Source organism: Podarcis liolepis (genome assembly GCF_965112155.1).
Source record: "Podarcis liolepis genome assembly, chromosome: 15".
Taxonomy (NCBI): Eukaryota; Metazoa; Chordata; class Lepidosauria; order Squamata; family Lacertidae; genus Podarcis; species Podarcis liolepis.
Genome location: NC_139566.1, coordinates 5,142,106 through 5,163,047, shown reverse-complemented (window position 1 = coordinate 5,163,047; position 20,942 = coordinate 5,142,106). Strand labels below are relative to the sequence as shown.

The window sequence follows — 20,942 nt, the reverse complement described above, 5'->3', positions numbered from 1 at the left end:
ACTTTTATACCACATTGATTCCAGTAGAAGGGATTCAATGATATGCACTTAACTCTCCTACTGGGAAAAAATTAGTTGAGTTTTAAGAGGGTAACCTTGGCCAGATCCTGCCCATTCTATGAAAAGACATTGGGATCCAATTCATATTTGGATGTTTACTTTCTAACATGTGATTTTAATGCTTAAATAAGCCTTTTCTGCCTTTTGTGTGTGCACACTGATAATCTGGTTTATAGGATTTTATGGAGCTGCTAGGGGGATATGGGGTCATGACCCTTTTCCTGACAGGAACCCCTGGGCCCTTCAATCGGCAGCCTAACGGCAAAGGGTTCGTATGTAGTGTTAGTCATACTCTTGAGTAAACCCACTGAAACAAATGGACATGATTTAGGTCCATTGTTTTCAATGTGTCTACTCTGAGTAGAATTCAGTTGGGCACAATTCAAAGCTTGCCCCTTTTCCTATGATGGATAGGCAGTGTTAGACGCTGCACCTGTTGAATTTCCACCTCCTACAGTACTTAAATGAGACATAGGAAAAAATTACTTTATTTAGAACACTGATTATGCTACATATGTTTTAAATAAATAAAGGCATTTTTAAAAAGACCTTTGAGTACTGTAGGGGACTTGGAAATCCAACCAATGCAGCTTTTCCAGAACTCTACCTATCAGGCTGAAAGCTGCATGCTTTATGCCTGTTACGCAGAAATTGGTTATGTTTTGGTTTTAATTGCAACATGCAGTTCTCTTCAGTGTATGGCCACAAAATTCCTTTCCAGCTAGGCTGTGTTTTGCCCTAAGCGTTCCCTGCCGTGCCTACTGGGTTGCCAACTTTCCAACTGGCCGCTGCAGCTGTGCAGCTTGACAGACCTCGCTCAACACGGTTAAAGCGTGCTTCTCACCTACATGCAGTGTGGGGAGCCTTTTCCCCCTTTGCACCCTACACAAAGGCTTGCATATCAGTTTCTGGTCAGCTGGCCATCTCGCGTGCCAGCCTGCGATCCAAGAAGCCCTCCTTAATTCGCAGGAGAATCGGTGGCTTCAGCATTTCATTTCCCCGTCTTGCTTGTCGCGTTGATCCGGGCGGGGGAGGAAAGGTGGGCGGAACTTCACATCCTCGAGTCCTTGTTTCAGGAGGGGAGGGGGAAGGGAACTCCTTCCAGGGGGAGGAAGCCTATTGGCCAGCTAGACTACCAATCCGCGTTCTCTTCCTCTTTGCAGAGGCGGCCAATCAGCGCGCGCAGAGTCCCACGCAGGCTGCTGCTGCTGCTGCTGCTGCTGCTGCTGCTGCTGCTGCTGCTGCTGCCGGTTCGCAGTTTGCAAGGTGGAGAGGGATGCTGGAGCGGCTTTTGTAGAGGGTGCAACCGGCCTGAGGGACCCCGGCAGTTTCCCACGTGGGAACTGAGGACTTGACACGGGTTTTCTAAAAGATGAAGGTCCTTTGGCCTTGGAGGAAGATCTGGGCTGGGAAGAGCCATCTCTGCAGGCTGTACAGGGTCTGTTGATAGTCTTCTAATTTAAATGTATTTATTTTTCGAATCCCTCCTTTCCCCAGTCTCCAGTCCTACTTTTCTCGCTGCCCCATAACTTCTAAAGCTGCAGCCTCTCGTCTTGAAAGCTCCTGTGCTGCTGCTGTTGTTTTTCTGTCCAGCAGGCAGGCTTTCAACGGGTGAGGCCTTCCATTCGCCCCAGGAGTAGAGCCAGGTTTTTGCCTGTTGTAGCAGGTCCTTCAAAGCACCGGCACTTTCAGATTTATGTGAATGACCAAGGCAAGACCGTCTGGCCTGAACTTGGCCGTTCCTTAACGTTGCTTTCAGGACAGTGCTGCGTAGAGAAAACACGTTGCAAAGCGATACAACATAATGGAGCATCTCTGAACATGCACAGAGTGCAACTGTGGCATTTCCCCCACACCGCTGGGAATGAAGAAGCATGGTTGCCGGGCAATCCCTGGTGTCCAGCGTCGCTCCAGAAAAAACAGTACTTTCTTCCCTTGACAACCTTTGGAGCTGATCATCCAGTCTCCCCACCTCAAACCTTAGAGGTTATTGCTTTATGATGAGGCTCCCATACATTTGCAACACACCCAACTGGGGCTTGCTAAATGAAACGACTAGGTGCCAAATGCACTCCTGTACAAGTTGTGCATCCTTTGGAGGTAAGCTCCTGTCAGTAGGTGCTCTTTATTTTTCCTCTATCTTGGGAGCATCTGATGTTTGCCCTCAAGTGTCTGACTGAGCGCTGAATTGCCGTTCTGGGTGCGCCACGTGAAACCTGTTCTTGGAAAGTCAGGGCAGGGGTCTGTATATCAGTTTCTCTTTGGGTTGGCAGTTTGTCACACTGACACTCCTAACTGGTATAAAAGGGAGCCTGCTGCCTCCAGGTTTATCTGCTACCGGTTTTGGGGAGAAAACTGCTCCAAGGCAGTTGCTTACCCCTTTCCATCGTTCTCTGCAAATGGTACCATTTCCCCGCAAACCATGTAACTCTTCTTCACTTTCCCCTCAACGGAACTATGCTGGTTGTAGTACCTGGCTGTAGTTTTTTTAATCCTGTAACAAATAATAACATTACTAGATTTGCTGGCCATCTTCTGTTTTAACGGGGGTCTTGTCAGTCATTCTGCATTTTGAAAGTGGCCATTTCCCTAAGGTAAGGACAGAATTCATGGCGATTGACTCTGTCGTATGTCTTCTCCTGTAGGCGGGTGCTCTTCCTTCCCACATCTCTGAGCGCCTGGCGTTTTATGAGAAGCTAAAAGCTGCTGCGGCTGAACGATGCGCCGAGCAAAGCCACAAAAACAGCCGGCCGATCCGGATTTCCCTACCAGGCGGCAGTGAAATAAACGGGGAGGCCTGGATGACCACGCCGTATCAAGTGGCACAGCAGATCAGGTGCGTGTGTTAGATGTTCGCTATGTGCTTTCTTCAAATGTGCTTCCTCTTGAACACTTTTTTTTTAAAAAAAGCAAACTGTTTTGGGCAAAGGTTGGCAGCTCCTGAGATATGAACAGAGATGTGCGACTCAAAAATTTGAGATCCTGTCCTTCACTTGTAAAAACATATCCCTAGGAAATGAGTAATCTTGGATGTTTTTTGAGATGCCCCTGAGTTGATGGGAGTTGTAGTTCAACAGCATCTGGAGGTTCATCACCTTTGGCCTTCTTAAGGCTTGGCAAGCTCTTCTTTAACTCAGAATCTGAAACCTTGTGATTCACTGGAAGGGCCGTAGCGCAGGGAGAGAGCATCTGCTTTGCAAGCAGACAGGTCCAGTTTCTATCCCCAGTGGCATATCCAGGCCAGGCTGGGAAAAGAGCCCCTCTGTGGGATTCTAGACAACCTCTGCCAGTCAGTGTGAGCAGTACTGAACTAGGTGGACAGATAGTCCAGCTTGCTACAAGGCAGCTTCCAGCTTCTGCCTTTTGGGGGCAATCGTCATATCTTAAAAATGATAATATGTTTCTGCACCGCTTAGAGATTCTTAATATCAAGCAGCGCAGAAGTACCTAAAATAAATAAAAATAAATATCTGGTCAGTTTCTCCTTGTGGTTGCGAGGCAGATGCCAGTCAGATATGTCCTAACCTCCCACTTTAGAAGACATCTAAAGGCAGCCCTGTTTAGGGAAGCTTTTAATGTTTAATAGGTTATTGTGTTTTAGTGTTTTGTTGGAAGCTGCCCAGAGTGGCTGGGGAGCCCCCCGCCAGATTGGCGGGGTATAAATAATAAATTATTATTGTTATTATTATTACTGCTCTTGCAGCCAGAGTCTGGCCCAGGGTGCCGTGGTGGCACGGGTGAATGGGAGCCTACATGACCTGGATCGCCCGCTGGAGGGCGACGCCAGCTTGGAGTTTGTGGATTTCGAATCTCAGGATGGGCAGGCGGTGAGTACCCAGAGGAGTTTTGCTTGTGCAGAAGAGAGGGAAAGAAGCTGCTAAATCTTGATTGGAGTTTAGCGAGCAAGCATGGAAAAGGGCCTCACTCCCCTTCCAGATACCAGAACTTCTGGGGGCTGAAATCAAGGTTCGGCACTGCCAGACACCCTGATTCCTCATTGGGGGTGCCCACCAGCTCCTCCACAGGGAAATGGTGTGTGGCCCAAGCAGCAGGATTAAACCCTCTGCTCATCAGCTGATAAGCAGAGTGTTCATATCAATTCCATAAATTTATATTAATACTGTTTTTGAAAATAAATAAAAATATCTACCACACTCCTAAAGAGAAGCAGAGAATCCTTTCCTATGAGGAAGGCGCTGGTGAAACAGACCTCTCCCCTCCCACCGCTAATTGGTTAACTTTAGCAGATGGCCCACCTGCCCACCTGTCAGCATTTCTTTGTGGGCGGCGCGGGGGGGGGGGAGAAGAGAAAGAGCTGCCCTCCCTGGCCAAGAAATGGGTTCCTCAGACCCTCCACTACAGGAAGTAATAGGCATGTGAACAGCTATGAGCTACATGGGGCTGGTTGCCTGCATCAAACCTTAGCTTGTGAGCTTCAGGAGCTTGTAGAGGCAGACTGCCTGGCAGCTTGAACCCAAGCTGTGTCTCGTTGCCAGTGTTCCAGGAGAGGATGCTTTCAGGAGGAATGTCCGGGTGGGCAGCCTTCTCCGTCTGGGTGGTGTGGTCATTCTTGCCAGGAAAGTCCAGTCTGGTGACGTTGCTCTGTAGACGAAGGCAGAAAGACCTCAACCTCCAGCTCTCCTTCCTCAGGCTCCTGGAGTGTTATCCTTTCGGAATTATATTGGGCTTCTTCCTATCTCCTTGCCATGATGGCTGGAAGATTTGGAACAGAGAAGATAATAATAATAATAATTTATTATTTATACCCCACCCATCTGGCTGGGTTTCCCCAGCCACTCTGAGCGGCTTCCAACAGAATATTAAAATACAATAACCTATTAAACATTGAAAGCTTCCCTAAACAGGGCTGCCTTCAGATGTCTTCTAAAAGTCTGGTAGTTGTTTTTCTCTTTGACATCTGGTGGGAGGGCATTCCACAGGGCTGGTGCCACTACCGAGAAGGCCCTCTGCCTGGTTCCCTGTAACTTGGCTTCTCGCAATGAGGGAACCGTCAGAAGGCCCTCGGCGCTGGACCGCAGTGTCTGGGCAGAACAATGGGGGTGGAGACGCTCCTTCAGGTATACTGGACCAAGCCCATTTAGGTCTTTAAAGGTCAGCACCAGCACTTTGAATTGTGCTCGGAAACATACTGGGAGCCAGTGTAGGTCTTTCAAGGCCGGTGTTATGTGGTCTCTGTGGCCGCTCCCAGTCACCAGTCTAGCTGCCACATTCTGGATTAGTTGTCGTTTCTGGGTCACCTTCAAAGGTAGTCCCATGTAGAGCGCATTGCAGTAGTCCAAGTGAGAGATAACTAGAGCATGCACCACTCTGGCGAGACAGTCTGCGGGCAGGTAGGGTCTCAGCTTGCGTACCAGGTGGAGCTAGCCTCCATGGACAGCTGTGAGTCCAGAAGAGGAAGGACTTCCTCACAGAGAGCACAGATAAACTCTGGGATTCGTTCCCATGAGACATAATGACGGCCAACAACTTAGATTTAAAAGAGAGTCAGGCTGATTCAGGGAGGAGGCAGAGGAGACTGTCAGTGACTAGCAGCGTCTAGGACTGTTCTTCCTCTACCGTCAGAGACAGTAAATGCCTCTGAACAATACCAGTTGCTGAGACTCACAAGCGGTGAGAGGATTGTTGTTGCATTCAGGTCCTCCTTGCAAGCTTCCCATTGGGGTATCTGGTTGGCCACTGCGAGGACAGGATCCTGGGCTAGGCTGGCCACCTTCCCCCCCACCCCTCCCCAAGCAAGGACTTATTTATTGAGCAGACATTTTAGAATTAGAATTCCGTAACAGTTTCACTTTTGAAGCTTTAAGAAAAACGCCAATTTGTTTAAAAGCTGTCTGACAAACAGCACCCCGGCCTGGTCTTCCATTTTCTGTCCTTTAGCACCAGACAGAGCTTATTTGCCTAAATTGCAGATTCCTTTTCAGGCTTGTAGATTGTCTAGTAGCACTTTTCAAGCAGATTGTTTTTCCAAGCTGCATCACATGCTTTCGACCAAGTCCATGCCTGCAGACAGACAACATTTCTTAACGGCCTGATCTAGCAGCCAGCCTCTTTTGATGTTCTTATAACAATATTCTCCCTTGGTTTGTTTTGACCATTGTCCTCAGGTTGCCTCTGCAAATGGGGAGGGGGGCAGTGCTGCTGCCTTGGGAAGGAGCCCGGAGTTCCAGCGTACCTAACTAGACCTCTCCCAAAAATTTCTCTTTTGCCAGCTTTTCTGGCACTCCAGTGCCCACGTTCTAGGAGGTGCCGCCGAGCAGTTCTACGGTGCCTACCTGTGCCACGGACCCAGCACGGAAAATGGCTTCTTCTACGACATGTATTTGGATGAGGAAAGGTAAGTTGGAAGGGCGATGGTGGGAAGTGTTGTTGAAAAGATGCAGCAGAAAAGGGAAAGGGGGTAGGAGAGGAAAACAGCAGGTGCAGCTGTAGTTCTTCCGGTTACGGAGTTCTTGTAACAACTGGCTGGAATGTAAAGAGAGTTGGAAGCTAAAGTCCCCGGTCTCTCGGCTGAGCCACTGGAGAGGCCTTGACTTCCCTCTCTCAAGTGAAAGGGACACATGGCTCAGTAGTAGAGCCCTTGCTTGGCAACCTACCTGAGTGGTTTCTCCAGGTAGGGAAGGGAATTTCCTGTGCCTGAAACCCTGGAAAGACACTGGCAATCACTGTAGACCAGGCATCCCCAAACTCGGCCCTCCAGGACTACAACTCTCATCATCCCTAGCTAACAGGACCAGAGGTCAGGGATGATGGGAATTGTAGTCCCAGATGAGAGCCGAGTTGGGGGTGCCTGCTGTAGACAATAATGGATCATGGGTCTGATGTGGTATAAGGCAGTTCCTTCTGTTCCTAATGAAATTAAGCCTTGCTTTCAGAACCATAAAGGCTGCAGACTTTGATTTATTTTTAAGGAACAGCTGTAGCTCAGTGGAAACCCCCAGGGAAATGCTCCAAGTCAGTTATTATAACCCTATTATAAGAAAAGGTTGCAAGTGGACATCTATCCTTTCTAAATTGTGTGTGTTTTGTGGTTGCGGTGTTTCGTTACATCCCACCTGCTTCCCTTTCGGGGGTGGGGTGGAAGGAAGCGAATATATAAAATAGGAAAATGATTTCTCCCGCTAAAGGGCTGACCTGGGGTGCAAGGGAACGGAGTACGCTCCTTGGAGAAAATAGGGAAAAGTCAGCCTAACCCAGAGCTAGATGCAACAATGGCCTGGCTTAGTATAAGCCACCTTCCTGGGTCCCCATTTAAATCATCCCTTTATTCAGAAACATGAGGACTGGAATCTTAATTTTATTGCTTAGAGCCAGGGCTGTAGCTCAGTGGGAGATTACCCAGGGTGCGTGCAGAAGGCTCCAGGTTCTGTCTCTGATTGAGCTGGGAAGGACTGCCTGTCTGGTCTGAAGCACCAGAGAACAAACACACAAAAAGTAACCGGCTGTGCATTCACATAAACAATTCTCTTCTGTATTTTTATCACGGTATCAAATACTTCTCTTGCGCATTATCAACACAAAACCACTATCTCATAAGTTCCATTATCTTGATATAAAACATATGAACACATACAACTGATAAAGCCCAGGACGGCGAAACAAGGCATTATTCCGGAAATCCTTGTCAAGATTCTCTGGAACTATAGTAAGCTCCCATTTAGATTTTATGAACATACAAAGACATACGTGGAACAGAAACTAGCCGATATTTGGACTCTGTGAATGAACTGATCTATTGGGACGTCTGCTTACACTGTTGTACTTTATGTGTTGATAATGTGCAAGAGAAGTATAAAAATACAGGAGAGAATTGTTTATGTGAATGCACAGCCGGTTACGTTTTGTGTGTTTGTTCAATGTATTTTACGTCATGCTAGGTTTGATGTTGTTTTGCAATGAAGCACCGGAGACACATTGCTGCCAGTCACTGTCAACAGCATTGTGCTAGATCATGGGTCGGCAAACTAAGGTCCACGGGCTGGATCAGGCCCAATTGCCTTCTAGATCTGGTCTGCGGACAGTCCAGGAATCGCCGTGTGGATCGCCTGCGCACACGTTCTTTCCTTCTCCCTCACAGGGCGGCGCTTTTCTCCTCAGAGATAGAGCAATCTTGTCCCACGCCAGGCCCCGTCGATGGCGGGAGTTGGCTTGCTCGCCTCAGCAAGACGGTGCTGTGAAGGGGGCCTGCGACACCAGTGGCTGCTGCGTTTTCCTCCTGCTTCTTCTCCCTCTCCCTCAGCCCTTCCTTCTCCGCGCCCCTTTTTCATGCCGCTTCCTTGTGCGCTTTCTTTGTTGCTGCCTCCCTCCCTCGCTCCTTCATTCCTCCCATGGTGTTCAGGCGGTTCGTTGCGGTGGCCGCGGCCACTGCTTGTAGGTTAAAGGGCGGCTCTGTCTTCTTCTCTGCAGTGCCTCTCAGGAAGCAGCAGCAGCAGCAGGTAGTGGGTAAAAGCTCTGGCGACGCCCCGGTTCCCCTACCTCTGCCCGCGGCTCCTCCTTCGGGGCTGCTGTTTCTGTCTTCGCCGGCCGACTCAGCCTCCTACCCCGCCATGGCGTCTGGCTGGCTGGAGAAGTCCAACTGCGGCTATTGGGACGATACCTGGGACTAGTAAAGCGAAGCAGCTTCAGCCCTCTTTTCGGCCGGGCAAAAATCATTCATTTTTTTCTTCAAAATATAATCCGCCTTCCCCCCAAGGTCTGAGGGACAGTGGACTGGCCCCCTGCTGAAAATGTTTGCTGACCCCTGTGCTAGATGCACCCTAATGATCTTACTCGGTATATGGCAGCTTCACATGTTCCTCTTGATGTGTTCATTGCTTTTGAGATTTTGTTGTTGGAAAAAAAAAAGAGGCAGGCTAGGCATATGGTGCATGAGATATTGAATGTGAAAAGAACCTCCTTCTGAAAGTGGTCTGTGTGCCTGCGCACGCACACACTTTTTGCCTTGCACAAATGAATTGGCCTCTGGGACTTTCTCAATCCCGTGGGTGGGTGTGTTACACCTTTGCTGTCCACTAGGTGTCGCCACTGGTCAAGCAATGACTTTTCTGTACTGAGAAATTTTGCTAGTCTTGAAACTTCTTTCCAAATCCTCCTGATGATTTAATCTCTGAATCGTCAGAAAGTTTGACTTAAGCAGAAGACTTGCAAGGGTTGCTGGTCGAAGGTGGGGGGGGGGGGAGCTTTGTGAGTGTCAGAAAACGCAAACAGGATAACAAAGCCTTAATCTCCAAAGTTTCTAAGATCAAACAAGTAAATAAACTTGATTAGGAGCAGTTCACAACATATCCAGGGACAAAGGCTGTCTGGTCCACAGAACTGGCTGCTCCAAATCAAGGGTTTATCTTTCTGTCTGTTGGTTAGGTATCAAAACTTTGAAGATCAGGGCTTTTATCACCCTCTTTGTAATTTTGGGTCTGCCTGGGCTGCCTATAATTGCTTGACATTATCTGTTGATGTCTCCATGTTTCCTGTAAAGAGCTTCTCATTTCTTTCTTCTTCACAGGACTGTGTCCAGTAAAGACCTGCCGGTCCTGGAGGAAATCTGCAAGGGGATAATCGCCAAGAACCATCCCTTTGAACGGCTGGAAGTGTCTCGAGAGGAACTAATGGAGCTCTTTAAGGTGCAAACTCCAAAGAATGTCAGAAGCGCCCTCCGTCATTTCATAGAAAGACGGAATAAAAAGAAGCTTAGATTAGCTAAGTGCCGGGGCCTCTGCTTTGCCAGTGACATAACTGGATTTTGCACCTGAAACCAAGATGAGTGAGGATGGCAAGAGCGTTCAGGAAGGCTGAACAGTACTTCTGGACAAGTACTGTGTTAGGAGCACAAGAAGGACAAGAAAAATAGTTTAATGCTTAGGTAAAATGTGACATATTTGTCCCCTGAGCTGAGGCCATGGTTGTCCAGAAGTTATTGTATTGCTAGTCCATTTCCAGTTTGAGATCTGGTGCTCCCTGGTGTTCATGGATGGGAACTCTTCTTGTCATCCTTGACCACTGACCATGGTGGAATCTTGCAGCAACATCTGGGCTGCCACAGATGTTCCACACCTTAGTTTCAAGGTGCTGTGGGGCATTCTTCCCTTCCCTTTGCTTTCCTACCCTACTGGAATTTCCACTCCTGAAAACGTTGTGGCTGTGAAAATTACTAAAATGGCTGGCAGCAGGTTCTTCAAGCTTTTCATTCTGTTTTTGTTTTGATGGCCTGGTTTCTGAAACGGGTGCAAAGTTGTCTACAATTCCTGGAAGTTGACTGCCGTTTGTGGCATCTGCTGCCGCAGGACGCGCCAATGAACCAGAGGCTTTTAAGAGGGCATTAAACCAGTTTCTGAAGAGCTGCCTGTCAGTGGCTATTAGTCAACTGAACCTCCATGTTCAGAGGCTGTCTATCCCAGTTGTTGGAGACATAAACCTCTGCCTCCCACCCTCTCTTTTGGGGCCTCCCAGGATAATTTGTTTGGGCTTTTGTGGGGAAACAGAATGATGGCCTAGTTCAGCCTTCCCTGGGCTCATACCCTACAGATATTTTGGACTTCAGCTCCCATCATCCTTAGCCAACACTGCTGTGCTAGTATGTCATTGGGGAGAGCTGTAGTCCAAAAGATCTGGAAGGCACCAGAAGGCATGGGGAACGGCTGGGCTTAGTGGCCGATTTTTAGAAAAAGTGCAGGGTTCCTGTTGCATATTCCACTTGGACATGGGAACATAGGTGCAAACTCACAGTCAGGCATAGCCTTCGAAATACACAGCTCCATTTGACTGCTTTATCCAGAGTGTTGCATTTGCAAAGTTTTCTGTGCTTGCCAGGATTAGAGGGGTCATATCCAATGCAGTGCTAAGTTAAAGTCACTTAGCCGTATACGTGACGTGTTTTGCACAAGAGAACATGTAAGTAGGTTGCTGGTCACTTGTGTTGACCGATAGATTGTGTAATCTGTTGCGCAACGAGTTTGCACTGTCACAGCTTGTTGTGCTGAATTGCCCTTGCACTAGCAGAGAGAGAATACAACCCACAGCCTCCAGGTCTAATGGCAGGATACCATTCATGCAACAGTAGAGAGAGAGCCCTGAAGGACAGCCTTCACCTATGTATTTTCAATGAACCAGCCCAGGTCTAAGTATCTGCAGTTAAGGTCCAACTAGGCTGTTGAATACAAGGAACAGGGCCTTTTCAGTGATGGCCTCACATTTCTGAGGCTTCCTCCCAAAGGAGAGGTGTTGCTCCCTCCCATGTTTTGCTTTTAAGCAGGCTTGTTCTTTCGACCCACTTCTTATTGAAATGATGAGCTGTGTTTTGAATATTGTTTTTTCTCTCACTGTTTTGGAACTAATACAGTGGTGCCTCGCAAGACGAAAAGAATCCGTTCTGTGATTCTCTTTGTCTAGCGGTTTTTTCGTCTTGCGAAGCAAGCCCATTGAAGGATTAGCGGATTAGCGCTATTAGCGGCTTTTAGCGGCTTATCTGCTGATCGGATCAGCTGATAAGCGGCTTAGCGGCTTAGAAAGGGGGGGGGGGAGGAAAAAAAACCAGCAGGAACTCGCAAGACATTGTCGTCTTGCGAAGCAAGCCCATAGGAAATTCGTTTTGCGAAGCACCTCCAAAACGGAAAACTCTTTCGTCTAGCGAGTTTTCCGTCTTGCGAGGCATTCGTCTTGCGGGGCACCACTGTAATGGCTTTTTAGTAGTGTGGGTTGTTTCAAACAGCTAGTAAGATTTCAGTTCTCGTTGTTGTTTAGTTGTATGCGACTCTTCGTGACCCCATGGACCAGAGCACGCCAGGCACTCCTGTCTTCCACTGCCTCCCGCAGTTTGGTCAAACTCATGCTGGTAGCTTCGAGAACACTGTCCCACCATCTCGTCCTCTGTCGTCCCCTTCTCCTTGTGCCCTCCATCTTTCCCAGCATCAGGGTCTTTTCCAGGGAGTCTTCTCTTCTCATGAGGTGGCCAAAGTATTGAAGCCTCCCCTTCATGGATCACTGCCTTGCCGTGGCGAAGGGGCTTGAATAACTCAGATAAGCTATGAACTATGCCAAGCAGGGCACCCAAGATGGACAGGTCATAGTGGAGAGTTTTGACCAAACGTGATCCACCTGGAGCAGGAACCGGCAAGCCACTGCAGTATCCCTGCCATAGACAAAGACATCAGTTCTCGGGGGCCACTAGGGGGCGCATCGGAAGATGGCTGACAATAACATCTCTCCGACCCACACGAGGTAATTTGAAGGCTATGATGGGAGTAATTAGCCTCCCTACCCCACCCCCCAGGATGGTGAGGGGGACTGCCCTTGCCTGCTGTGCCCTATACCACCCCCGAATTTGTGGGGATGGGGGCACTAGGCACAAAGCCCTCCTGTGGGATTCCGGCACTTCCGACAACGTCCCTGATCCGCGCCACTAGCTGCAAGAACTTCAAAAGAAACAGTTTGGATGAAGGAATGCACATATTTCAAGGAAGGAGGGAGAGTAAAGACTGCTAACAGAAGAGATCTCTGATAAAACAAGACAAGAATAAATTATGAGAAGATATGCCAAGATATGGTATGGCAAATGACTGATGGGGGAGGGGGGAAAACTTTCCTTTCTTTCCTTATGTGATTAAACAAGAATCCCCTCCCCTCACGAGTCAGAAATGTCGTTTTAAGGACTTAAGCTGTGGATTTAAGGCTGTGTGGAGATAAACTTTCGAACCAAAGATTGTTTTAAGAAGAGCGTGGAGTGTATAAGAGCTCTGGAATGACGCAGTTAAAAATGCCGTCGCCATATTGGGAAGTTCTGTCGGAGGTCTTGAGTCTGGGAGGAGAAATAGAGAAATAGAGCTGCTTTTATATTGTGGGTGAAACTCCTCAGAGGGACTTAAGAGCGACAGTTTTGCGAGATTAATGATGGAAAGAGCGATGTTATCTATGAAGGTGATGATATATGGAAACCATCTTGATTTGAGGATTGGAAGAACGGAAAAATTCACACAGGATTAATATTGGTGTTTATCGGCTTAAGGAGACTATCAGAAGAGATCATAAAGGAAAAAGAGAAAATATATGAACAAGATGTGATGTGGAAACAGCAAGATAAGACTGGATAGAATTATGAACTCTGGACTGATTTGGTCTGATTTGGACATTAATGCAGTAGCAAGAAAATGATCAGAATCCCCCTTCGGATCTTGAAATATGGGTCCCCCCAACAAAATTTAAAATTCGGCTTTGTAATTCGGAATTTATGTGATGTGATTTAATTTGATTTGATTGGCCGGTTAATAAAAATTATAAAAAAAGACAAAGACATCAGTTCTCATGGTTCTGATTAATAGGCTAGTTTAAATAGGACTAGAGGAAGCTGCCATTTAATGAGTCAGACTGATGATCCAACAGAGGTTCTTCCAGGAGTTTCAGGCAGGGGATATTCCCAGCCTTACCTGGAGATGCTGGGGATTGAACTGGGAGACTTCTGCATGCAGGCCAGGTGCTCTGCCACTGAGCTACATGCCAGCAGCTTTGGGTTGAGCATTCAGACTAATTTTCTTCTTTTGGAAAGTGTTCAGGGAAGTGGGATTTTGGGTGATGCGGTTGCGGGATGGCTAGAACACCAGAGGAGCTGGCAGGATCAGGCCAGTGGCCCACGTAGTCCAGCACCCTGTTTCTCACAGCGAACTATTGCAAAACTTCCTTGATGATTGTTGGCTCTTTCTTTGCCCTTCCAGCACAACAAGTTCAAACTTCAGATTATCGACGAAAAGGTGAAATCTCCGACTGCCACCGTGTACAGGTGAGAGAAACCCTCAACTCTGGACATCCACGGCTGACCTGCGGTTGTTGCCTCCTTTTGAGACGCGGGTGGCACTGTGGTCTAAACCACTGAACCTCTTGGGCTTGCCAACGAGAAGGTGGGTGGTTCGAATCCCCGCAACGGAGGGAGCTCCCGCTGCTCTGTCCCAGCTCCTGACAACCTAGCAGTTCGAAAGCACACCGGTGCAAGTAGATAAATAGGTACCGCTCCGGTGGGAAGGTAAATGGCATTTCTGTGCACTCTGGTTTCCATCATGGTGTTCCGTTGCGCCAAAAGCAGTTTAGTCCTCCTGGCCACACGACCCGGAAAGCTGTCTGCGGGCAAACGCAGGCTTCCTCAGCCTGAAAGGGAGATGAGTGCCACAACCCCATAGTCTCCTTTGACTGGATTTAACTGTCCAGGGGTCCTTTACCTTTACCTTTACCTTACCCGCCTTTTGAGAAAACAGGAGCACCTCCTGATCTTTAGTGCAAATCTGAGCTTATTCCTGGTGGTGGAGATGAGCAGATCAGTTTATTTCCATCCCATATCTTATTTCTTATATGTCGTAAGAACCTAGGCTCAGCATCTTGTCCTCACAGTGATCAACTAAATTCCCCAATGGGCTCCTCCTATTGTAACAAAACCCTTTAGGGGCATCGGTATAAGCAATATTGCCACCTAGCCCTTTAACAGACCTGATGCGATCACCACAGCGTCAATGCTCCTGTTGTTCTAATTTAGTTTTGTTTAGTTATATTTCTTAAAGAGATATTTATATTTTAAAAAGCAAAAGCCTCAAGGCATCTTAAAGCAGGTTAAAATACACAAAATATATGAACTCGTCTTTGACTGTAATAATAAATTATTATTATTCTTGCACAAAATATAAGCAATTTAATAAGTCATCTTTGGTGATCCCTCGTAGCCAAGTATGATTGCCTTCCATGAACACGGTCTTAGCGGTGACTGTGGAGGCCAATTCTGGATCCACACGTCCTTCCACAGTGGGGACATTGTTTTCCAGGCAAGAGTTGATCACGGTGAGGGTTTGCCAAGAGTGCCTTCCTCTTAGCACATTTCTCCCTTTCGTCCTGAGTTAGAGCCTCTTCAAAATCCATGACAGGTTTGTTAAAGGCTGTTCTCCAATTGGAGCACGAGTACAGTGGTGCCTCGCAAGACGAAAAGAATCCGTTCTGTGAGTCTCTTCGTCTAGCGGTTTTTTCGTCTTGCGAAGCAAGCCCATTGACGGATTAGCGGCTTTTAGCGGATAAGCGGCTTAGCGGCTTAGAAAAAGGGGGGGAAGGGGGGAAAAACCCGCAGGAACTCGCAAGACATTTTTGTCTTGCGAAGCAAGCCCATAGGACACGGGTGTCAAACACAAGGCCCGCGGGCCGAATCCGGCCCGCCAGACCTCGTTGTGTGGCCCGTGTAGTCGCGGCCGGCCGCCAGCCTTCACCTTTTATTCCCGCTTTTTTTTTTTGACACAAAAAAGCCGCCTCTTCAGCGCATGCGCGGCAGCCTACAAGCCAGAGAACATCTGCCCTCTAGCGGCAGTGACAATAATTTATGATAATAAAGAGTGGACACATAGTCCTACAGATACAACCGGCCCTTTGAGAGTGACCAAACTGCTGATGCGGCCCCCAATGAATTTGAGTTTGACACCCCTGCCATAGGAGATTCGTTTTGCGAAGCACCTCCAAAACGGAAAACTCTTTCGTCTAGCGAGTTTTCCGTCTTGCGAGGCATTCGTCTTGCGGGGCACCACTGTACGCCACCTAAGGAGTCAAAGCATCAGGAATAATCAAGGCCCGATACTCACCATCTCCCCTCTTTCCTGTCTGCAGGTGCGGACCCTTCATTGACCTCTGCCGGGGGCCGCACATCCGGCATACGGGGGAAATCCGTGCACTGAAGCTCCTGAAGGTGGGTGCTAACGTCCCAGGTCCTTGCATCCGGGAGTAGAGTGGGGAGCCTTTTGGGGTTTTTTGGCTGAAGAGCCTGGTGCGAATGCTGTGAATCAATAAAATAAAGATAAGCATATTAATGAAGCATAGCTGTTGTGTGAACATTTTAATGTTTCATATAATTCCCCCCCCTTTGTATTTATGTTTTTAAGTCACTTGGAGGCTTGTTAGGTAGCAAGTGACCATGAAATCTAAAGTCTAAATAGCAATAATAATAATAATAATAATAATAATAATAATAATAATACAGTGGTACCTCTGGTTGCGAACAGGATCTGTTCCGGAGGCCCGTTCGCAACATGAAAAGAGCGCAACCTGCAGTGGTGCGTATGCGCATGTGCAGGTTGTGATTTGCCGCTTCTGCACATGACAACATTTGCGTGTCTGCGCATGCGCGAGCGGCAAAACCTGGAAGTAACCCTTTCCGGTACTTCTGGGTTGCCACAGGACGTAACCTGAAATCATGTAACATGAAGCAAACGTAACATGAGGTATGACTGTAATAATAATAATAATAATAATAATAAATATCCCAGGTGGTAGAAATGCCAAAGTTGCGTTAATGTAACAGCTTAAGCAGAGGCTGCTGAATCAAGCCAGGGGCCCACCTTAGTCCAGCATCCTGTTCCCACAGGGGCAAGACAGATGCCCTCAAGGGAAACCAGCAAGCAGGGTTTGAACACAAGAACCAATTTCCCCACTTACAGTTCCCACCAACTGGTATTCAGAAGCCTCTAGCAGTGGAGGCAGAGCACAGCCATCCATGAATTTGCCTCAAATCCTCTTTGGAAGCCATCTTAAGTTGGCCGCCATCACGCCTCCCCCGGAAGCCAGTTCCATAGTTTCACTGCTTTCTTTTCCCCTGTCCTGAACTTCATACGTTCAGAAACCCCAGGGGCTTCTTTTCTGGACCAGGCACTATTGCATGCTTATTTTATTTTTTTGTCATTCCTCTTGGCTTGGCAGAACGCCGCCTCCTACTGGCATGGAGACCCTTCGAAGGAGTCCCTGCAGCGGGTCTACGGCATCTCCTTCCCCAGCCCCAAGCAGCTCGCGGAATGGGAACGTGCTCAAGAGGAGGCTGCCCAGCGGGATCATCGGCGGATAGGCAAGGTGGAATTAAGACCCGTTGGGTCTGGTATAATCTCTGGGAGGAAATGCTTCCCTCCCTCTCTCCCCATCCCCCAAGTCCAGGGGGTCACAAGCACCTGTAAAATATATACATTGATGCACTGACATCCTGCCTTCCTGCCGAGTAGCTCAAGGTGGTTGTACGTGGTTCTCCCCCATTTTTTATCCTCTCAGCACTCCTGCAAGCCATAGGCAAACTCGGCCCTCCAGATGTTTGGGGACTACAATTCCCATCATCCCTGACCACATGTCATGTTAGCTAGGGATGATGGGAGTTGTAGTCCCAAAAAAACATCTGGAGGGCCAAGTTTGCCTATGCCTGCCATAGAGACAGTGACTGGGCCCAAGGTCTCCTTGTGAAGATTTGAACCCTGGTCTCTTGGATCCTATTCCCCGGTTCTAATTACTGACTTTGTTCCTCTGCAGGATCAAGAGCTTTTCTTCTTCCATGAACTGAGCCCAGGAAGCTGCTTCTTCCTCCCCAAAGGAGCGCACATTTACACAACTCTCATGGACTTCATTAAGGTATGCTCTGCTTCCTAATCCGTCGCTTCTCAAATGTTCCAAATCGGAGTGTTTGCCTGTGCGTGACTTATGTGCAAAGGTCAGAGCTGGTCTCTGATGCCACATCAGAGGCGGACGATCTAAGTTCATCCTTCCCTGGCTAAGTATCAGAAACAGTCCGTAGAATGACAATTCAAGTTGACTTTAAACCCAGTGTTCATTATTGATATATACAATGCGAATATGTTTCCCTGTACAGCGCAGTCAGGATTTTGTATGGTAAGAATTGGAGAAAATCTGTGCCCTGGACAGGAGAATAGGATGGTCAGTTTGAAAAAGACAGTTTCTGCCACTCTTGCTACATCAGCCCATTATATGTGAGCAAAGAGATGCAAGCAAACGACCTAATTTCCTATGCAGACTTTGTTAAAAGACGAACCACATAGTCAGCCTATTGGAGCGAGTTATAAAGTCAGGAGGGACGCGGGTGGCGCTGTGGGTTAAACCACAGAGCCTAGGACTTGCCAATCAGAAAGTTGGCGGGGTGAGCTCCCGTTGCTCGGTCCCTGCTCCTAGCAGTTCGAAAGCACATCAAAGTGCAAGTAGATAAATAGGTACCACTGTGGTGGGAAGGTAAACGGTGTTTCCATGCGCTGTTCCGGTTTGCCAGAAGCGGCTTAGTCATGCTGGCCACATGACCCAGAAGCTGTACACCAGCTCCCTTGGCCAGTAAAGTGAGATGAGCGCCGCAACCCCAGAATTAGCCACAACTGGACCTAATGGTCAGGGGTCCCTTTACCTTTATAAAGTCAGGAATTAAAAAAAAAAGCGTTTATTATTTTTAAATGATAATGAAGAAAACTAGAGTGGTGCCACGCAAGACAAAATTAATTCGTTCCGCAAGTTTTTTCTTCTTGCGAGTTTTTCGTCTTGCGATGCACGGTTTCCCATAGGAATGCAATCAATTAATGCGTTCCTAGGGAAACCGCCTTCAGACCAGGTCCGGGGACAGTCTGTCCCCCGACCTCTTCTGAAGGCTGGGGGGGGGGAGAAGGGCTTTTCTTCCCACCCCCAGCCTTCAGAAGGCTGTTCTGAAGGCTGGGGGTGGGAAGAAAAGCCCTTCTCCCCACCTCCCGCCCCGCAAGCTCCGGGGACAGGAGGGCTTTGCTGCCACCCGCCAGCATTTTAGAAGCCCCCGCTGTCCCGGGGCGATTTTAAAATGCTGGTGGGTGGCAGCGAAAGTTTCGCTGCCGCCCGCCAGCATTTTAAGATCGCCCAGGACAGCAGAGAAGTCTCCGCTGCCCCGGGAAGGCAGGCGGGGGGAGCAAAGACTTTTGCCCCCCGCTGGCCTTCAGAAGAGGTCCAGGACCTCTTCTGAAGGCGGGCGGGGGGCAAAAGTCTCCCCCCCCCCCCGCCTGCCTTCAAAAGCCGTCGGGAACAGCGGAGAAAGGCGCTGCCTTTCTCCGCTCTCCCGGGAAGGCAGGCAGGGGGGAGCAAAGACTTTCGCCCCCCGCCGGCCTTCAGAAGAGGTCCAGGACCTCTTCTGAAGGCCGGCGGGGGGCGAAAGTCTTTGCTCCCCCCGCCTGCCTTCAAAAGCCGTCCGCGATAGCGGGAAGCTCTTCCCTGCTATGCCGGACTGCTTTTAAAATGCTGGCGGTGGGGAGCAAAGCCTTTCGGCCCCCGTCGGCCTTCCTGGACCTCTTCTGAAGGCCGGAGGGGGGGAAAGGCTTTGCTCCCCACCACAGCATTTAAAAGAGGTCCCCGGAGATTTCCCTATGGGCTTTCGTCTTGCGAAGCAAGCCCATAGGGAAATTCGTCTTGCGAAGCGCCTCCAAAACAGAAAACCCTTTCGTCTTGCGGGTTTTCCGTCTTGCGAGGCATTCGTCTTGCGGGGTACCACTGTAATTTTAAATACCTTTTAGCTAGTCTGGGACTCATGCTCAATCTCTTATTTAATTCTCTGCCCCCAACTCCTGGTATCCCCTTCCCTTTTGTTTGTTGGTGTCCCAGAGTGAGTATCTCAAGCGCGGCTTCTCTGAGGTAATCACCCCCAACATTTACAACGCGAAGCTGTGGGAAGCGTCTGGCCACTGGCAGCACTATGCCGAGAACATGTTCTCCTTCAGGGTCGAAGAGGAGACCTTTGCCCTCAAGCCAATGAACTGCCCTGGCCATTGGTGAGTTATGAATTATTGGGGGGGGCGTAGGGATGGAGGCCTGGGGGGTATATTTGGCTTGCACCTAAAGCTCCGTTGATGTGCCTTGAGAGGTAGAAGCAAGTTCCTCTCCCTTTCCTCCACGTAGCCTCATGTTTGGCCATCGCCCCCGATCCTGGAGAGAGCTGCCTCTCCGCCTTGCTGATTTTGGGGTTCTGCACAGAAACGAGCTGTCGGGAGCCCTGACTGGGCTGACGCGGGTGCGCCGGTTCCAGCAGGATGACGCTCACATCTTCTGTGCCATGGATCAGGTGAGGGATGGGGCAATGGCAAGGTACAGTGGTACCTCGGGTTACATATGCTTCAGGTTACATACACTTCAGGTTACAGACTCTGCTAACCCAGAAATAGTACCTCGGGTTAAGAACTTTGCTTTAGGATGAGAACAGAAATTGTGCTTTGGTGGCGTGGCAGCAGCAGGAGGTCCCATTAGCTAAAGTGGTGCTTCAGGTTCAGAACGGACCTCCGGAACAAATTAAGTACTTATCCAGAGGTACCACTGTACCTGCATGGCTGAACCCAAAGGCTCCACCTGTCTGTTGAAACAGCGCTCTGAGACTTCATTTGTTTCTTTCTCTCTCTCTCTCTTTCCTTTTCTTTCTTCTACCTTCCTCCTCTTTGCTCCTGTTTCTTTTCTGGTTGGATTTTTAAAACATTTCTTTTATTCTCGTATATTATAAAATTAGAATTTGTGTTGGGTATAAACTTTTGTATACCTTTTGATGAGTATCAATAAAAAGAAAATGTAAAAAAATAAAACATAAAAGTGTTCAGATACCAAATGGGCAAAAACTGGAACACCTTTTAAAGGGGACAAACCAGGAAGGGACAGGATATTATCACCTCTTCTCTTCTCTCTTCCCCCACCCCTCAAATTCAGCTGGAAGGAGAAATTCAAGGCTGCCTAGACTTTCTTCAAGCTGTCTACTCTATTTTCGGATTCACTTTGCGCTTCTACCTCTCCACCCGCCCCGAGAAATTTCTTGGAGAGCCCCACCTTTGGGATCGGGCCGAGGAGGTAAGAATGAGACCCCCTGCCATTGCCTAGGAGAGCCAATTTTTTTTTTCCTGCCTGCAAATTGATCAACCTGAGAAGCACTTAAATAGCTTTCAATGTTATGTTTCAATACATATTCGTGCGGGTTTTATCCCTCGCGGTGATGGGAAGGATTAGCTTTGTGTGTGTTCTCAAAACGCTCCCCCCCCTTTGAAAATATCCTTTGTTCCATCCTGTTTGCTAGGCAAACATGCCCTGAGGTCCTTTTTCTACTCAAAGAA

At 48.5% G+C, this 20,942-nt stretch overlaps 1 protein-coding gene across 3 annotated transcripts in view; it reads left to right on the top strand.

Moving 5' to 3' along the window:
• The first annotated feature begins 1,293 nt into the window (after nt 1–1,293).
• The window catches only part of TARS2 (threonyl-tRNA synthetase 2, mitochondrial), a 33,020-nt gene continuing 13,371 nt past the window's right edge, over nt 1,294–20,942 (top strand). Inside the window, exons 1-12 of one of the 3 annotated variants that reach the window (XM_083477068.1) lie at nt 1,294–1,498; nt 2,706–2,896; nt 3,764–3,887; nt 6,291–6,415; nt 9,581–9,698; nt 13,779–13,843; nt 15,694–15,772; nt 16,780–16,926; nt 17,371–17,469; nt 19,459–19,625; nt 19,753–19,915; nt 20,545–20,682. In XM_083477068.1, the coding sequence (XP_083333194.1) occupies nt 1,433–1,498; nt 2,706–2,896; nt 3,764–3,887; nt 6,291–6,415; nt 9,581–9,698; nt 13,779–13,843; nt 15,694–15,772; nt 16,780–16,926; nt 17,371–17,469; nt 19,459–19,625; nt 19,753–19,915; nt 20,545–20,682 (1,482 nt within the window). In that variant the 5' untranslated portion in view covers nt 1,294–1,432. Of the gene's footprint in view, nt 1,499–2,705; nt 2,901–3,763; nt 3,888–6,290; nt 6,416–9,580; nt 9,699–13,778; nt 13,844–15,693; nt 15,773–16,779; nt 16,927–17,370; nt 17,470–19,458; nt 19,626–19,752; nt 19,916–20,544; nt 20,683–20,942 lie in introns of all 3 variants that reach the window. The other 2 variants (XM_083477067.1, XM_083477066.1) reach the window with 2 other exon arrangements.